The sequence below is a fragment of the Castor canadensis genome, chromosome 17 (assembly GCF_047511655.1).
Source record: "Castor canadensis chromosome 17, mCasCan1.hap1v2, whole genome shotgun sequence".
In the NCBI taxonomy this organism is placed as follows: Eukaryota; Metazoa; Chordata; class Mammalia; order Rodentia; family Castoridae; genus Castor; species Castor canadensis.
Genome location: NC_133402.1, coordinates 48,213,601 through 48,230,389, shown reverse-complemented (window position 1 = coordinate 48,230,389; position 16,789 = coordinate 48,213,601). Strand labels below are relative to the sequence as shown.

The 16,789-nt window shown below is 42.3% G+C and overlaps 2 protein-coding genes across 14 annotated transcripts in view; one reads left to right on the top strand and one right to left on the bottom strand.

The window, feature by feature from the left end:
* The window catches only part of Dhx30 (DExH-box helicase 30), a 32,624-nt gene extending 27,659 nt beyond the window's left edge, over window positions 1-4,965 (bottom strand). For 3 of the 13 annotated variants that reach the window (XM_074060346.1, XM_074060353.1, XM_074060358.1), the window contains exons 1-4: window positions 4,813-4,965; window positions 2,678-2,800; window positions 1,701-1,807; window positions 549-603 (exon numbers count right to left, since the gene is read on the bottom strand). In XM_074060346.1, the coding sequence (XP_073916447.1) occupies window positions 549-603; window positions 1,701-1,725 (80 nt within the window). In that variant the 5' untranslated portion in view covers window positions 1,726-1,807; window positions 2,678-2,800; window positions 4,813-4,965. Of the gene's footprint in view, window positions 1-548; window positions 604-1,279; window positions 1,369-1,700; window positions 1,808-2,677; window positions 2,801-4,289; window positions 4,551-4,812 lie in introns of those variants that run through there. The other 10 variants (XM_074060354.1, XM_074060357.1, XM_074060350.1 and 7 more) reach the window with 7 other exon arrangements.
* Window positions 4,966-5,134: 169 nt separating this feature from the next.
* Smarcc1 (SWI/SNF related BAF chromatin remodeling complex subunit C1) overlaps window positions 5,135-16,789 on the top strand; it is a 191,198-nt gene continuing 179,543 nt past the window's right edge. The window contains exon 1 of the mRNA XM_074060362.1: window positions 5,135-5,445. Coding sequence (XP_073916463.1) covers window positions 5,350-5,445 — 96 coding nt within the window. The 5' untranslated portion in view covers window positions 5,135-5,349. The remainder of the gene's footprint in view (window positions 5,446-16,789) is intronic.

Sequence of the window (16,789 nt, the reverse complement as noted above, 5' to 3'; positions counted from 1 at the left end):
ACCTTAAGAGCTACAGACCACTAATTTTAAGACTTGCCACAGTTCATATGAACACTAATATAATAACTTGATACAATTCATTCAATTCACTGAGGCTTACCATATGCAAAATGTTGTGCCAGGTACTATGGGTGATAAGAGAGTACCACAAGTCCTGGCTGCAGGGAGTTTTCAACAGACTAAATGCAAGAAAACAGAGATATGGTGCTAAGGAAGGTTGAAGAAAGACTACATTTGGTCAACAGAATCAAAAAAGGTTCATGGGAAAGATGGTATAAAACAGGAGCCTAGAAAACAGGCAGGATTTTGATAAGCAGCAAATATGTGGGAGAGGGCATTCAGGGAGAAAGTGGCAAACATATGTAAAGGAGAGGGCAAGGGGTGGCACAGGATACAAGCCCATGCAAAGGAAGGTTAGGAAAAGGGCTTTGGCAAGTCACCTCAAGAGGGACAAAAAACTACACACTGGTGAGGGACGTTCACAGCTTCCACAGCTGCCCATAATAGGGAGGAAGAGTGTGAGGTCATAAGCACAGTTACATTCTTACCTTTTCTGAATGAGTCCAGGCTGAACATTTCTAGCCAGGAGGGAAAGCTGGAATCCTGAGGGGGATCAAAAGGCAATGGTTAATATTCATAGTCCAAAAACCCATAAAGAAGACTTCAATAACACAAAGAAAGCTGCACAGAAGATGAGAAAAATGAAGCTCTTCACTAGTGAGCCCCACTGCTGCTCCCCAGTCTTAAGCACGGGAAGACCAGCTCCGCTCTAGAGTAATTACGTGTCCTTGCTTCTTTCTAACTGAGAGCTTTCTTCTTTTCGCTGTCCTAAAACTCCCTGAGCCCTGTTAAACAGAAAGGGATGCATTTCGTCACAACAGACATATAGTTTCACTTCATCACAATACTTGCAGATTTCCTTGGGACTTCCAAGAGGAAAATAAATTCTACATTGACCTTCTGCCTCACATGACATCAGGAAATGGGACTGAGGATTCCTAAGGACAAACTAGATTACTGGGCTTTCAAAAACCTAGTTGAGACCTTGACTGATGGATTAAAGGAGTAACTCTATAAAAACTCAAAAAGATTTTCATAGTGGAGTCTCTATGAAATATCAAATTACAAATTTATAATTTATCATTATTAATAACATAATCTTAATAACTAATTATAAATATTAAATTGGCATAACTATTGGCCAAATGTTTGGGTGCTTTTTTTTTGAGACAGGTTCTCACGATAAAGTCCAGCTGGACTTGTGACCCTCCTGCCTCACCTTTGCAAGTGCTGGGATTAGAGATGTGCACCACAATGCCCAGAGTTTTGGTGCATTTTACTTATGAGTACAGTTAACCAAAAATATACCTAGAGAAGAAAAGAAAAAAAAAATAACACCTCTGATTTAACAATTTTGTTTTGAAAAAAATACACTCAGCCTTATATGTGTTTTTTTTTAATTGTTTTATTATTCATATGTGCATACAATGCTTGGGTCATTTCTCCCCCCTTACCCCCCTTATATATGTTTTTAATGTGGTACTCCTGGATTAGGTGCAGTAACTTTTAGTGGCCTTAGTTTTAAAACATTAGGTGTTATGTTCAACATCAGTAGGAGTCTAATGGGGGTCTACATGCCTGCTCCTGACTGCTATTCCCTCTCTCTCAAATCACAGGGAGGTGGGGAGTGGAGGGCTAACCTGGGGCGGAATCTTTCAGGTCCATAGCAGGTCTGCCCTGATGGCCTCCTCTCCCCCAGGGATGCCGGAAATTTCAGCCGATAAGATATGGTAGCTCAGAGAGAAAACTTCAATACAATATCAACGATGATACAATTTACTTTAAGAAGTCACATTCTATAAATTCCTTCTACCAAATTAAAATTAAAAGGAATTTTTTTTTGGATTTTGGATTCTAATTGCAAAGAAAACCTGAGTATTTTAAAATATAAAACAATTTAAGAGATTAAAAAAACAATACTTTCTTGCTAAGAAATTTTAAGTTAATTTGCTTGTAAATAGACTCTGAATTTTGCTTTCTAAAAGTCTGATTTCCTCAATGTCAATCAAGGTTCATAAACCACTATCTTCTCCCCTAGTCTAGATCACATAAAGGTATTTTACAGAGCTCTAGCACACTTCATAGAGCTATAAAAGATGTTTAAAAAAAGGAAAAAGAAAAAAAACCCAAAACATTGTGTGATTCAGTCTCTCTTACAAAAATTAGAGATAAGTAAAATGCTATTATGTCAAGATTTTTTTTTTTCTTTTGCAGTACTGGGGCTTAAACTCAGGGACATGAATTCACCTTGAGCCACTCCACCAGCCCAAGTTTTTGTGATGGGTTTTTTGAGATAGGGTCTCGCGAACTATTTGTCTGGGTTGGCTTCAAACTGCGATCCTCCTGATCTCTGCCTCCTGAGTAGCTAGGATTACAGGCGTGAGCCACCAGCGCCCAGCATGTCAAGATTTTTTTAACATAATGAAATACAACTTAACTTCAGGTAGACTGACTATGAAATAATTCCAAGACAGAGATTCCATAATCAAGAATGACACTCCTCTTCCAAGTCAGCCACAAATGAAACTAACACAGTAACACATACATGCCTCTTACTTTACAGTGTGACTGAGCATAAGATTCACCACTGCTCTGGAGCATGACTAAATTAACTTACCTTATAAAAGCAGTAACAGGCTCAGATATTGTAGGCTTTTGAACTGGAGCTGAATTCTCTCCCTGCTATTCCTCATCCCGAGGCTGGGCCTCCTCCTGGGAAGTACAATGTGGGGTCACTAGACTGGTGACCCCAACAGGGAAGCAAAGTTGTACTAATCATAGAAATTCATTTACTAACTCTACAGGAACAAGTTCTATTAGTGGCATGAAACACACACCGAACACAATGGCTTCACTTCAAGACCTGTCATGACTCATTCTAGAATCAAGAATGTGAGCTGTACTCTGGAGGCAGAAATCAGGAGGATCTCAGGTCAAGGCCAGCCTGGGGAAATAGTTCTCAAGACCCTATTTCAAAAATACCCAACACAAAAAAGGGCTAGCAAAGTGGTTCAAGTGGTCAAATGCCTGCTTTCAAACCCCAGTACTGCCAAAGAAAAGAAAAAAAAAAAAAAAAGAATGTAAGCTGTCGTATACCAGCACTGCAAGACACCAAAAAGGAAATGTCAAGGTAAAGGTGGGCTTGTAGACCTGAGAAGCATTTTTCCAAGCCCAAGGCAAAACATACTTCACTTTTCTAACCCCATAATGGTTATAATATAAACCTACCTAAAGTAGATAAACAGGCTGTAATAATCTTCCAGACTGGGAAAATAACAGTAAACTCAATGTTGAGTACCATTTTTACAGTTCACTAAGTACTTCATAAACTATCCCATTTAATTCATGCAACTACCTTGTGAGGTAGAAATTATCTTTTCCAGAGATGGAAATGGAAACACAGGTTATACAACTTACCTAAGATTCCATAGCTGACTCAGAGCAGAATGAAAATCTGCAAATTAGTGTTCTGACTCAAAAGCTATTCCACACTTACACTATACTACTTTTCTTATTTCCAGCATATCAAGCTGTAGCCTAAATGCACCCTGGTTCATTCCTTAAGATAACATCTTACACTGACATCTTTAAAGGTTTTGAAAGGGTTAGAACAAGGATCCAACAGCTCATAAAACTTTGGACCACAACTACATACATTAAAATACATGAAGAGTATCTTTTGGGGATATGGGAACAACCTACACAGCAGAAAATGCAGCAAAGTATGTTAATGCACAAAAGCACTATTACAAATTCCAAATACTATATATGGCAGAAAAGAGTACTCCCTTCTGGAAAGGCCAACACTCGAGATTTAAGTGTAAAATAACAAGATATAGTCAAGACCCAATGGCAGACGGGTCATTGCCTTCCAAGAAACAGCAAAACAAACCATCAGGTAACGTCTCTGGCCAGTAGGCTGCAACCAAAAACAGGTTGAGAGCCTGCAAATGGCCAGCTACAATCTACCTGCTACGGTATGTGGCAAGCCCCCCATGGACTGGGGTTATAAAGTGGGACAGACTCTCTGCCTTGCAAAATCGTAACTTTAAGGGACCAATGTCGCTGCTAGAGGACTAGCTAGAAAGCATGCTGACGCCATACTCCAGGCTTGGGAGGTCTCAGGACCCCTGGGAGTCCAGTTCACTGCAAACAAAGGACCCAACATGCATTAGGTCTTTCCCTGCAAAATGGGGCAAGTCACCACTAGCAAACAAAGAACACCTCACCCCTTGGCCTCCCCCAGTGACAAGGTCGGTGCAACAGGGGGCAAAACCAGGGGGGCCAAAATGCATCAGGCCTCCCTCTGGACGAACGCTCCAGGCCTCACAAGGGGGAGGACGGGCAGACAAAGGTCTCAGGGCACTTGGAAGACTTCCTCCAGGCCCTGCCTTGGGGAAACCGAGCATCCCCTAAGGCGAAGGCGTCGTTGCGCCAATGAACCGGCCTCTAAGGCGGCTTCGGCAGAGCCCCTTGGCAGCGAGGCCCGCCCCGGCGGACCGGTCTGGCCCCCGCCCCCGCCCCGGCTCCATGGCAACGGCAGGCCTAGGCCTGGCTGCCCACGGCTCGGCCCGGCCAGCCTCCTAAGCAGGCCTAGGATGCCCGGCCTGCTCCTCGGGCCCACCAGCTTCACTGCCCCACTCTCTGCCAGGCCGGCGACCGGACCCGGGCCCCTTCCTCGCGCCGACCACCCCCGGCCGCAGCAGGGCAGTCCAGGGGACACGAAAGGGGAAAATAAAAAGCCCAATTCACCTGTTGTTACAGATGTGAAACAAGCCTTGGTGCACGGCGCATGAGCCGCGGGCCCCCCCAACCACCGCCGGACTACAACTCCCACCAGCGGCGGCGCGGCCCCTTCCGGGTACCGTAGCGGAAGTCCCGCCGGCCGCCCGGACACTCCACGCCCCGCCTCCAATGCGCGACACCAGTTCTCAGCGGGTCGCGAGGCGGGTTCCCTGCCAGGGTTCTCTGTGGCCGCCCGGGGTAGGTGGTACGGGGCGGCCAGCCTGCGGCTAGACCCCCCCGCACAGGCCCTAGGGGCGCGGCGGGAGGAGGAGGGACTTCCGGATAGCGGAGGAGGAACTTCCGGCAGAGTCGGCGTGGGAGCGCGCTGGCAGCTTTGGGGATCTGTGAGAGAAACGCCTCGGACGGTGGGTGAGGGCTTTCCTCTGTAGCTGCTCTCACGACGACTTAGCCTCCAATTGACTGTGTGAGAGCCTAAGGGCCTTTGTGCCTACTGCGTGCGCGGGTGCGAGTAAATGGGTCGGAACCGGGAACGATGTTCAGCCGATGCTCAAGGATTCCTCCCACCATCCCCCGGCACAGATCGTTGCTGCGCCTCTTCTCTACTGCATCTGCCCTCCGGTCTATTGCTTTTTTAGGGAGGTGAGCATATTTGCCTCACAAGTTTGTAAAGTGTACACTGAGAAAAGGACAAAGTGGCACTTGCTGGTCTCAGGGAGATAGCGAGTTGCAGTTGCTGTGCGAGTTTGGAGGTCCTGCCTGGGCCACATCACCTCTTAGAACAGAGGTTTGAACTCAGGGCCTTGCTCTTGCTAGGCAGGTGCTCTATCCCTTGAGCCATGTCTCCATCCCCCAAATATTTTTTAAATATTTAGCGTTTCCCGACATTTTCCTTTCCAATCAACTAAGTATTTATTAGCCCCGTGCTTTGGCTTATGTTTGTAATCCCAGCGCTCAAGATGCTGAGGGAGAAGGATTGGAAGTTCAAAGTCACCCTGGGCTACATGGCAAGACCCGGTCTTGAAGATGAAAAAAGTAGTTTATTTATCATGTATTTATTTATTTAGCTTGCTAGGTTGGAGGTCTGCTGCTTGAGCCACACCTCCAGTCCCATGCAATTTTTTTTTTTGAGGCAGCCAGGTGCCAGTGGCTCACACCTCTAATCCTAGCGACTTGGGAGGCTGAAATCAGGAGGATTGTGATTTGAGGCCACCCCAGACAACTAGTTCATGAGACTCCATCTCCAAAATAACCAGAGCAAAATGGACTGGAGGTGTGGCTGAAGTGTTAGAGCACCTGCTTTGCAAGTACAAAGCCCTGAGTTCAAAACTTCGTCCCGCCTCCAAAAAAAAATTGAAACAGGCTGGTCTGGAGCTCACTATCCAGGCTGGCCTCTAGTTCACAATCCTGTCTCTGCCTCCTAAGTGTTGGGGTTACAGGTTTATGCCACCACATGCAGCTAGTCTGTAGTTTTATAGCCCATAATCATGTTACCTAATCAAGGTAACATAGGGTACCAGGGAAAAATGCCACCATGTAATGTGGTTAATGGGCTGAGAGAAATAGGGACCACTACAAGAGCACAAAAGGCAAATAAACTCTTGAGCTGTTGACCAGTCACTCCTTAAAAGCAAGATATGTGTTTTCTTCTGCCTCCATCCTTGTACTCTCAACAGCTTTGTCATAAAACAGTAAATTAGAGCCTGGTACGGGTGACTCATACCTGTAATTTTAGCTGCTTGGGAGGCGGAAATCAGGAGGATTGACATTTGAGGCCAAACCTGGCAAATAGTTTGTGACACCCTGTCTTGAAAATACCCAACACAAAAAAGGACTGGTGGAATGGTTCAAGTGGTAGAGTACCCGAGTTCAAACCCCAGTACCACACACACCACAAAAAAAAAAAAAACAACCCACTAGATTAGGCCAGAATGTTTACAGACTAGGAGCCCTTTGTGATTAGATCAAGCTAAAACTGGAGGGGTTCAAGATAGGTACATAAATGACAAAGACAAGGGGAAATTGTTACCAAGGAAAATCCTCAGTGCGTTCCTACAATCAACTCAGATGTTAGACAACCTGTCAGAGCCAAATCACAGCATTTAGTATTAGCTGACCTAAAAAGTCACTGGTTTTGGAAGGCACACAGCTAAGGAATAAATTTCTAGTTTCCTATTAGCTTTGCTACAGATAACATCTGATGTATGGGCTACGATAGCAGTTGCCCAGGTTACTGTGCAAGAATTCAAAGACTTATTTTGCCAAAAACACTTGCCAGATGTGGTATACATCTGTAATCTCAGCTCCCAGCTCTCTGGAGGCAGAGACAGGAAGATTTTGAGTTCAAAGCCAGCCTGGGCTACATAGCAAGAGCCTATCTCAACAAACAATCAAACAAAAACATTAAAAACAAAACAAAAGCCAGGCACCTGTGGCTCACACCTTTATTCCTAACTACTCAGGAGGATAGAGGTTTGAAGCCAGCCCCAGCAAATATTTTGAGAGACCCTATCTCGAAAATACCCATCATAAAAAGGGCTGATGGAGTGGCTCAAGGTGAAGGCCCTGAGTTCAAACCCCAGTACTGTAAAAAAAAAAAAAAAAAAGCTTGCTGCTTTCTTTGTTCAAGCAAGCAGCCTGGTCACCTCTGGTCAATGATAGCTCCCATCAGCTACACTCATCCAGCGTTAGCTGATGTCCCAAGAAAGTAGCCTTTACTCTCTTGTTGACAATATATGGCTTGGTCTCATTTCTGCTGTTTTCATAATATAAGGTCTTGCCATCCATTAATAGGTGTAGGAATGCTGCTTGCAATTTGGAATTTAAATGGGGCACCATAACTTAAAAGAGACTGAAAGAAAACTAAAACTTGCCCATACATGAAGATATAGTTTATATGAAGTTGTATACTTGGAGACACAGGTTTGTAGTTCAAACCTAAATCTAGCTACTTTTGTGGCTTAGTACCTATATGTCCTGTAACATTTTTTTTACTTTTATTTGCTTGTTTGTTTATTTACTTATTTATTTTGTGATACTGAGGTTTGAACTCAGGGCTTCACACTTGCTAGGCAGGTACTCTATAACTTTAGTCATTCTATCAACCTGCCTATCACAAATTTCATTGTGGGAGCAGAATATCAGGTCCCTAATGTAAGAATTGTTTCTGGCTGGGGTTCCTGGAGGATGAAGTAGAAGTTAGCAAAAAAATTATTGGGCCAGGTGCCAGTGCCTGTAATCCTAGCTATTCAAGAGGCAGAGATCAGGCCAGGATTGCAGTTCAAAGCCAGCCTGGGCAAATAATTCAAGACACCCTGTCTTGAAAAACCCTATCACAATGGGGGAAGGGGGAAGAAATGACTCAAACATTGTATGCATATATGAATAAAAAATAATAATAATAATAAAGAAAGAAAGAAAAAAACCCTATCACAAAAAAATTGGACTGGTGGAGTGACTCAAGGTGAAAGCCCTAATTTCAAGGCCCAGTACCGCAAAAAGAATAAAAAAACATCATTAGGGAGGAGCTGGAGTGTAGATCAGTAGAAGAGTGTTTGCTTAGTATGCACAAGTCTCTGGGTTCAGTCTTTAGCATTACAAAAGTAAATGGGGGGGAGAGCTAATTGTATGGAGAAAAATTTTTATATTCACGAGAAGCTTATAGGGCTGGTGGAGTGACTCAAGTGGAAGAGTACGTGGCTAGTAAGTGTGAGGCCCTGAGTTCAAACCCCAATACCGCCAAAAAAAAAAAAAAAAACATTACCAAGAGAGGAATTCACTACAATTGAAATAAAAATAATGGATTTGAAAGTAACTTTAAAGTAAGTATGTTTAGAATATTCAGGTACAAAAGAAGGCTAAAAATAAGGAACTATGAAATAAACATAGGCAGAAATGAAAGTAACAGGTAAATATTTAAAGAACAAATTAAAAACCACTGAAAATTTAGAGCACCTGCTTTGCAAGCATGAAGAAGTCCTAAATTCAAACCTCATTCCCACCAAAAAAACACCGAAAGTTTAAAATATAGTTTTTTGTTTGTTTTAGTTGTTTTTTATTTTGTTTATTTTGGCATTACTGGGGTTTGAACTCAGGCCCTTAAACTTGCTAGGCAAGTGCTCCACCACTTGAGCCACATACCCCCTATCATTGCCTTAGTTTCTTTTCAGATAGGGTCTCTCACTTTTTCCCTGGACCAGCTTGGACCTTGATCCTCTTACCTATGCCTCTCCATAGCTGAGGTCATAGGTACACCACCACACTAGACTTGTTTGCAGAGATGGGGTCATGATAACTTTTTGCTTGGGTGAGCCTTGAACTATGATCCTTCCAATCTCTGCCTTCCAAGCAGCTGGGATTATAGCCACTGTGCCCAGCTTTAAAATATATGTATTGAATGTAGTTGCTTAGTATACATACTTACTTTTCAACAGATGCCATGATCTCTAGATGGATCTTAGTAGAAACATGTTTAGTGAATTGAAAGGTTATATTTTGGTAAATAACTCATTACTAAGGGAAAAATAGGAAATAATAAAGGAGGGCTGGAGGTGTGGCTGAAGCAGTAAGAGTGCCTGCCTAACAAACGTGAGGCCCTGAATTCAAACCTGAGTGCTACCAGGGAAGAAATAATAAAGAAATCTGGCCAGGCACAGGTAACTCATGCCGGCTACTTGGGAAAAAGTGATCAGTAAGATTGTGATTTGAATATAGCAAGTCTTTGAAAGACTCCCATCTCCAAAATAACCATAGCAAAACAGACTGAAGGTGTGTCAAGTGGTAAAGTGCCTGCTCTGCAAGCATGAATCTCTGAGTTCAAACCCCAGGTCCCCCCCTCACAAATAATAACGGATTTCTTTTTGAGGTACTAGAGGTTGAACTCCGGGCCTTCACCTTGATCCACTCCCATCAGCCCTATTTTTGTGAAGAGTTTTTCAAGATAAGGGCTCACGAAACTATTTGCCTGGGGCTGGCTGGTGCTGGGCAATAATAATGAATTATTAAATAAAAATTATTGCAATGCTTTAGACAATAAGGAGCAGAGCCCTCAACTCACTCAAAACTGGCTTAAAATACAAGGAAATGTCTGGGTGCTGGTGCTCAAGCTTCTACTCCTAGCTTCTTAGGAGGCAGAGATCAGTAGGATCAAGTTCCAAGCTGGCCTTGGTAAAAAGTCTGAGAGATCCTATCTTGAAAAAACCCATCACAAAAAAAAGGGCTGGTGAAGTGGCTGAAGATATAGGCCCTGAGTTCAAACCCAAATACCACCAAAGAAAGAAAAGAAAATACCCAATACAAAAAAGGGCTTGGGGGGGTGGTTGAGGGGGAGAGACAATGGGGGCAATGTAAATAACGTACAATATAAGTCTAGTCAGAATTGTCACTACAGATCCCCCCAGTATAATGAATATAGCCTAATAAAAAATTATTTAAAAAAAAAAAGGGCTGGTGGAGTGACTCAATTGGTAGAGCCACTGCCTAGCAAGTATGAAACCCTGAATTTAAAACTCAGTACTAGCCGGCACCAGTGGCTCACGCCTATAATCCTAGCTACTCAGGAGGCAGAGATCAGGAGGATCGAGGTTCAAAGCCAGCCTGTGCAAATAGTTTCGAGAGACCCTATCTTGAAAAACCCTTCACAAAAATAGAGCTGGTGGAGTGGCTCAAGGTGAAGGCCCTGAGTTCAAGCCCCAGTACTGCCAAAAAAAAAAAAAAAAGGAAAATACAAGGAAATGTACTTTTTTTTCCAGTTTTTTTATATTTGTTTATTTTATCTGCTCACATAGAATGAGAATGCATATTTTTGTGAATTTACATTTACTTGGTGTTCTAAAATATTTTTGCATTTCAAATGATTAAATATTTGGGTTTACTGTTTTATTGCATCTATTAAAATACAAATATTTATTTCAGTGTTATATGGCAGAGTAACAACCCCAGTTGTTTTATTCCGGTGATTAATAGCTATATCCACACATTGTTCAAACTGGAAGAGTGTTAGCTCTGGATGCACATTAGAACCATCCAGGGAGTTTGTTTGTTTATTTGTTTGTTTTTGTGGTGCTGGGGATAAAAGATCCCCAGGCCTTATACATGCTAGGCAAGCACTCTACCACTGAGCTACATCCCTGGACCTAGTTTTGATTTTAAAAACACTTGGGGTGGCAGGCATTGTGTAACACATCTGGAATCCCAGCACTAGGGAGGCTGAGGTGAGAAGATCCTGAGCTCAGGAGTTTGAGATCAGCCTAAGCAACATAGTGAGACCATTAAGAAAAAAGAAGAAAAAAGAAACAACCTTGGACTGGAGGTGTAGCTCAGTGACAGAGAGCTCACATAGCCTGTTTGTGGCTGTGGGGTGGATCCCCAGCAACCCAAACACAAAACACAAAAAAACAACTTGATGCCTTTACCCACCACATCTCGGTTAACTCAGTCTCCCCCCAAGGATCGGATAAGCAGAGGTGTGACCCAAGTGACTGGGATTCTGGCCCAAGGTAAAAGAACTAGAGTTCACCAGAATTGGTATGCTCTGAACCCTGTAAAACTAGAAACAGGGAGAGCCTAGCACTAATCTGGGCTATTTTGTACTCTAAAAATATGTATTGTCTCACATAGTAGGAAGCCCTCAAGTAGGGTAGATCTTAGAATTGATTGATTGGGAAGGGGGAGGGTGCTCGATGATATTAATGGCCCAGTCTCTCTGTTTTCTGTCTTCAGAATGCATCTCATCTCCAGGTTTCAAGCAAGATGACTTTAACAGTTCTCATAAAAATCTTGAGACCACCTCATTTATCACTGACTACAATTGGTTCTTACTTTGTGATTTCCTCACAACATATTGGTGTAGAATCAACCCTAGAGCAATTCTGTACTCCCTGACTCAGGAGCAAAAGTCAGGTCTTATTCAGAAGAAGAATAAAAATACTACCTGAGTTCAAACCTCAATACCGTTAAAAAAAAAAAAAAGACACTAACAACTCAGGATTACTCAGTATTTTCTTAGAGGGAATTTTATTTAGAGTATACAAAAATGATATTAATTGAATAGAAGGCAGTAGAGGAGAAAAGCAAAGAAACATGGGGACTGGGTTTATAGCTCAAGTGGTAGAATGCCTGCTTAGCAAGCACAAAGCCCTGGGCTCAAACCCTAGTAAAAGCACACAAAAAGAAAAAATTACAAAAATGATAAGATGTTTGTGATCACAATGCATCAAAGCATAATTATGAACCAGGCACAGTGATGGGCATGTATAGTCCCCAATTAGCTACTCAGGTGGCTGAGGCCAGAAGATTGCTTGAGCCCAGGAGTTCAAAGTCAGCCTTGGGCAACATAGATTTTGTCTCAAGAAAAAAAATCATGATGATTGATCATGATCTATGATTATGATCCATAATGATAATGATCTATGACCATAATGAATTAAAAGGTTTAAACTTACATATTTATTCCCTTCACATCAGGAAACAGTGACCAGGTTTTTGAATGGGAAATGTAATTCTACTAACCACTTGGGGGCAGCAGCGTTAATTAGCGTATTTCTTTCACCAAAGGGCTTGCTGTGCTTTGGTCACATCCCTGGAAATCTCTGATCCCTTTCTTTTGTTTATGGGGTACTAGGACTTGAACTCAGGGCCTACATCTTGGCCCACTCCACCAGCTCTTTTTTGTGAAGGGTTTTCCCGAGATAGGGTCTCACAAACTATTTGCCCAGGATGGCTTTGGTCCTTGATCCTCCTGCTCACTGCCTCCTGAGTAGCTAGGATTACAGGTGTGAGCTCAGTCCCTTTCTTTTACAGGTGGCAACAGATCTTCCATCTAAGGAAGTTTTTTTTTTTTTTTCTCCCCAGTATGGAGAATTGAACCCAGTGGCTCATGCATACTAGGCAAGCGCTATACCACTTGAACTATGTCCCAAGTCCTTTTGTTTGTATTTTTGTATTTTGAGACAGGTTTTCTGTACCTTTGCCCAGGCTAGTCTTGAACTCTCAGTCCTCCTGCCAAGTGCTGGGATTACAATTGTGTACCACCAGGGATGGCTTCATCCAAGTTTTTTTTTTTCTTTTTTTTTTTTTTTTTTTGGTGCGACTGGGTTCAAAGGAACTTAGGGCTTTGCACTTGCAAAGCAGGGCATATCTACAGGTCATTTTGCTCTGGCTATTTTGGAGATTGGGTCTCTCAAACTATTTTCCCATTCTGGCCGAACTGTGTTGCTTCCAATCTCAGCCTCCCAAGGAGGTAGGATTGCAGGTGTTTGCCACTGGTACCTGCCTTTGGCTCGAAATTTTTTTTTTTTTAATTTATGGCACTTAGAATTTCAACAATCCCTAATAGTTGCCAAGAATATACTTCACAGAAAAAAGAAAAAAAAAAGAATATACTTCACTACCGACTAGATCTTCTAGGAAGAGAATTTGGAGACCAATTTTTTTCTTTTTTTTTGGTATTACTGGGGTTTGAACACTTGCTAGGCAGGCAGGCACTCTACTGCTTGAGTCTCGCCACCAGCCTTTTTTTGTGTTAGGTTTTTTTTTTTTCTTTTGCGGTATTGGGGCTTGAATTCAGGGCCTCAACCTTGCTAGGCAGGTGCTCTACCATTTGAGCCACTTTGCCAGCCCTTTTGGGGGATGGGCTTTTCAAGATAGGTTCTGGAGAACTATTTGCCTGGGCTGGCTTCGAATGATGATTTTCCTGATCAGCTAGGATTATAGGCATGAACCACTGCTACCCAGTTCATTATCAACTCACCGCAATTTTCTTATATGTTACTAGCCTACATACCTCATGTTTCTGTAATCGTGCACCTGTGGATGGAAATTTGAATAATTAAATTAATGAAAGTTGGTGGCATGCCTCAAGTGATAGAGCATCTTCCTAGCAAGGCAAGGCCCTGAGTTCAAACCCTAGTACTGTCAATAAATAAATAAACAAAAAGTCCATTTACTGCAGAGAACCATTTCACAGGCAGATTTAGAGAACAAAAACATTCAAGAAATTCTAGAACTACTCCTCTTTGTCGATGCAACCTATAATAGAAACTGGCAAACAGTTTTTGTTTGGTCACCTTGAACCTGAATAACCTTCTTGAATTCAGGATGTCTGATCACAGTTCTATCTTGGGCAAATTTCTTTTTGAAAGCTTTCACAATTTTCTTTTTGTGGTAAAAACCCAGAATGCCCTGAACAGTGGTCAATGTGTCTCTGTGCTGTTCCATTGCTGAATTTTTTTTTTTGTGATACTGGAGTTTGAATTCAGACCTGTTAGCAGGCACTCATCCACTTGAGCCATTCCATCAGCCCTCTGTTGCTGTATTCTATGACTGTAATCCTCAGTTCCTGTCAGAGTTATGTCCACCCTTGGTTGCATCAGCAAAGGGTTGGAAAGATTGGAGGTTCTGAACAGTGGACATGGGACACTAGAGGGAAGCCAGCAAGGGGGTGAAAGTCCTGCAGTGCCTGCCATGAACAACAGTGTCAGGATACTGCAGTGGTGAAAGAACAGAAATGAGTAGATTCCCAGGGTTGGGACTCTTCAGAGCAATAGTCAGGGAGGGGATGGAGGAAGGTGACAAATCTTGATGAGAATTGCGTAGATGTTCTGTGAATATGCTTGCTATAGCTACAGTATAAGAATTTCAGCAGGACATATGCAACTAGAGAGCCTTCAAGGGACCTCAGGATAAAAGATGCTAAAGGTCTTCTGCAAAAGATGTTAAATGTCTTCCATGCTTATGACTCTTTCTAGCTAACTGTTAAAGTAGAAAACCACTGACATTCATACCCTTGAAGGTGTGTTACCAGATAGTATTCTGGGTTTTTTGTTTTGATTTGGTTTTTGGTGGTACTGGGGTTTGAACTCATAGCCTCATGTTTGCTAGGCAGGTGCTATACCACAAGAGCCCCAGCCCCCAGATAGGACTCTTTATGCTTCCTCACCCCCTATCTCTTTTATTTTCTCCAAAACTTACTGGACCTTGCCTACACCCCTGCTAGAAGAAGTAGAAACAAGCAAGGATTCATAAGTAGAAGCACCCTTACCCTCTTATCAGTTGCCCAAGACAGCTAAGACTATTTCTTCTCTCTCCCAATTTTGTCATTTCACCTTTACTACATCATTGTTTTCATGTTTACTACAGGAATCCTATGGCAGAGGCTGTTTGCCAAGAATCATTTACTGCAACTAATATTCAGTTACTCAGTCTTAAGTTTGCAACTGGCAATTATTTTAAACTTATATTTAAATAGGCAGTGGTTCACTTTAACTTGATATATCTGACCCTGTCATATAAGGGTATAATAATTTCAGCATCACCTATTGCTAGGGCCACAATAGACGCTTAGTAATTTTATGGAATAAGTATGAATTGGCTTTTCTTTCCAGCTTGACTGGAAAAGGATAGAGCTTTTTTGAGGGGGGGTATGGGGTTTGAACTGAGGTCCTCACACTTGCTAGGCAGGTGCTCTACCGTTTCAGCCATTCCACCAGCCCTTTCTTGTGCTAGGTATTTTTGAGATCGGGTCTTGCATACTATTTGCCTGGGCTGGTTTCAAGCCATGATCCTCCTGATCTCTACCTACTGAGTGGCTAGGATTACAGGCATGAGCCAGTGGTGCTAGGCTAGAGTAGAACTTTTAAGTTGAGCTATAAAATCCACCATTTGTTAAATCACTTCTCAAAAATTTAACTGTATCAATTTAAGGTTTAAAAACCAATAGTGAACTCTTGGAATTTCTACCGTGAGTATGAATCATTCATATGAGGGAAAACAAATGAAAATATGAAGTACTATTTTATTTACTTATTTATTTATTGGTGGTACTTGAGTTTGAATTCAGGGTCTCAAGCATGCTAGGCAGGCGATCTACCACTTTAGCCATGCTCCCAACCCTATTTTATTTTATTTTATTTTTTTTATAAATCTTTTGATGGCACCGGGGTTTGAATTCAGGGTCTTGTGCTTGCACTCTACCAAGTAAGCTATGCCTCCAGCTCTTTTATTTTTTGAGGCAGAGTCTTGCTATGTTGTTAAGGCTGATATGGGACTCCTGAGCCCAAGTGATCCTTCTGCTTTAGCCTTGCAAGTAGCCAGGACTATAGATATGCACCACTGTGAAGCTGGCCTCAAACTTCCATTCTCCATCTCTGCCTCCTGAGTAGCTGGGATTGCAGTTGTGCCCCACCATGCTCAGTCTTGGAGAAAGATATTTTGAAAGCATGTAAATATTTCATTCCTCTACAAAATTTTACCTACTACTTTTATCATATGTGAAATTTTTTTTTCAGTGCTGGGGTTATAACCCAGGACCTAGCACATTCTAGGCAAATACTGTACCACTGAGCTACAACTGTAGTTATTTGAATTGGTTTTATCTGAATCAATTGTTACTGTGAAGTTTGCCAAAGAAAATAATGATTTTCTTCTCTTTCTTTTTTTGGGGGGGCTAGAGGGAAGGGAAGAAAGATTGGGGTTGAACTCAAGGTGTCATGTTCCAGGCAAGTGCTCTACCACTTGAGCCACTCCCTTACCCGTCTATATTGTTTGTGTTTGTGTGTGTACATATACACACAATTGGTTGTGGTGGTGGTACTAGGGTTTGAACTCAGTACCTACACCTTGAACCACTCTGCCAGCCCTTTTTTTGTGCTGGGGTTTTTCAAGATAGGGTCTGGAGAACTATTTGCCAGGGCTGGCTTTGAACCATGATCCTCCTGATCTCCACTTCCTGAGTAACTAGGATTACAGGCATGAACCACTGGAGCCTGGCCCGTGGATTCTTATTTTATTTTGTGGATTGTGATCCATTATCATCATCATTTATTTATTTGATATTTAAATAGTAGGGCAGTTCATAAGGGAGACTGACTTGTTGCTTCTGCATTGGTTAGGATGAGTAGTACTAAAAGGTTCTATGCAAATACAGGCCTGAGGGTTGGCTGAGGGTCAGGAGTTGAAAGTCAAGTTTTTAACATTCATTCATTTCAAT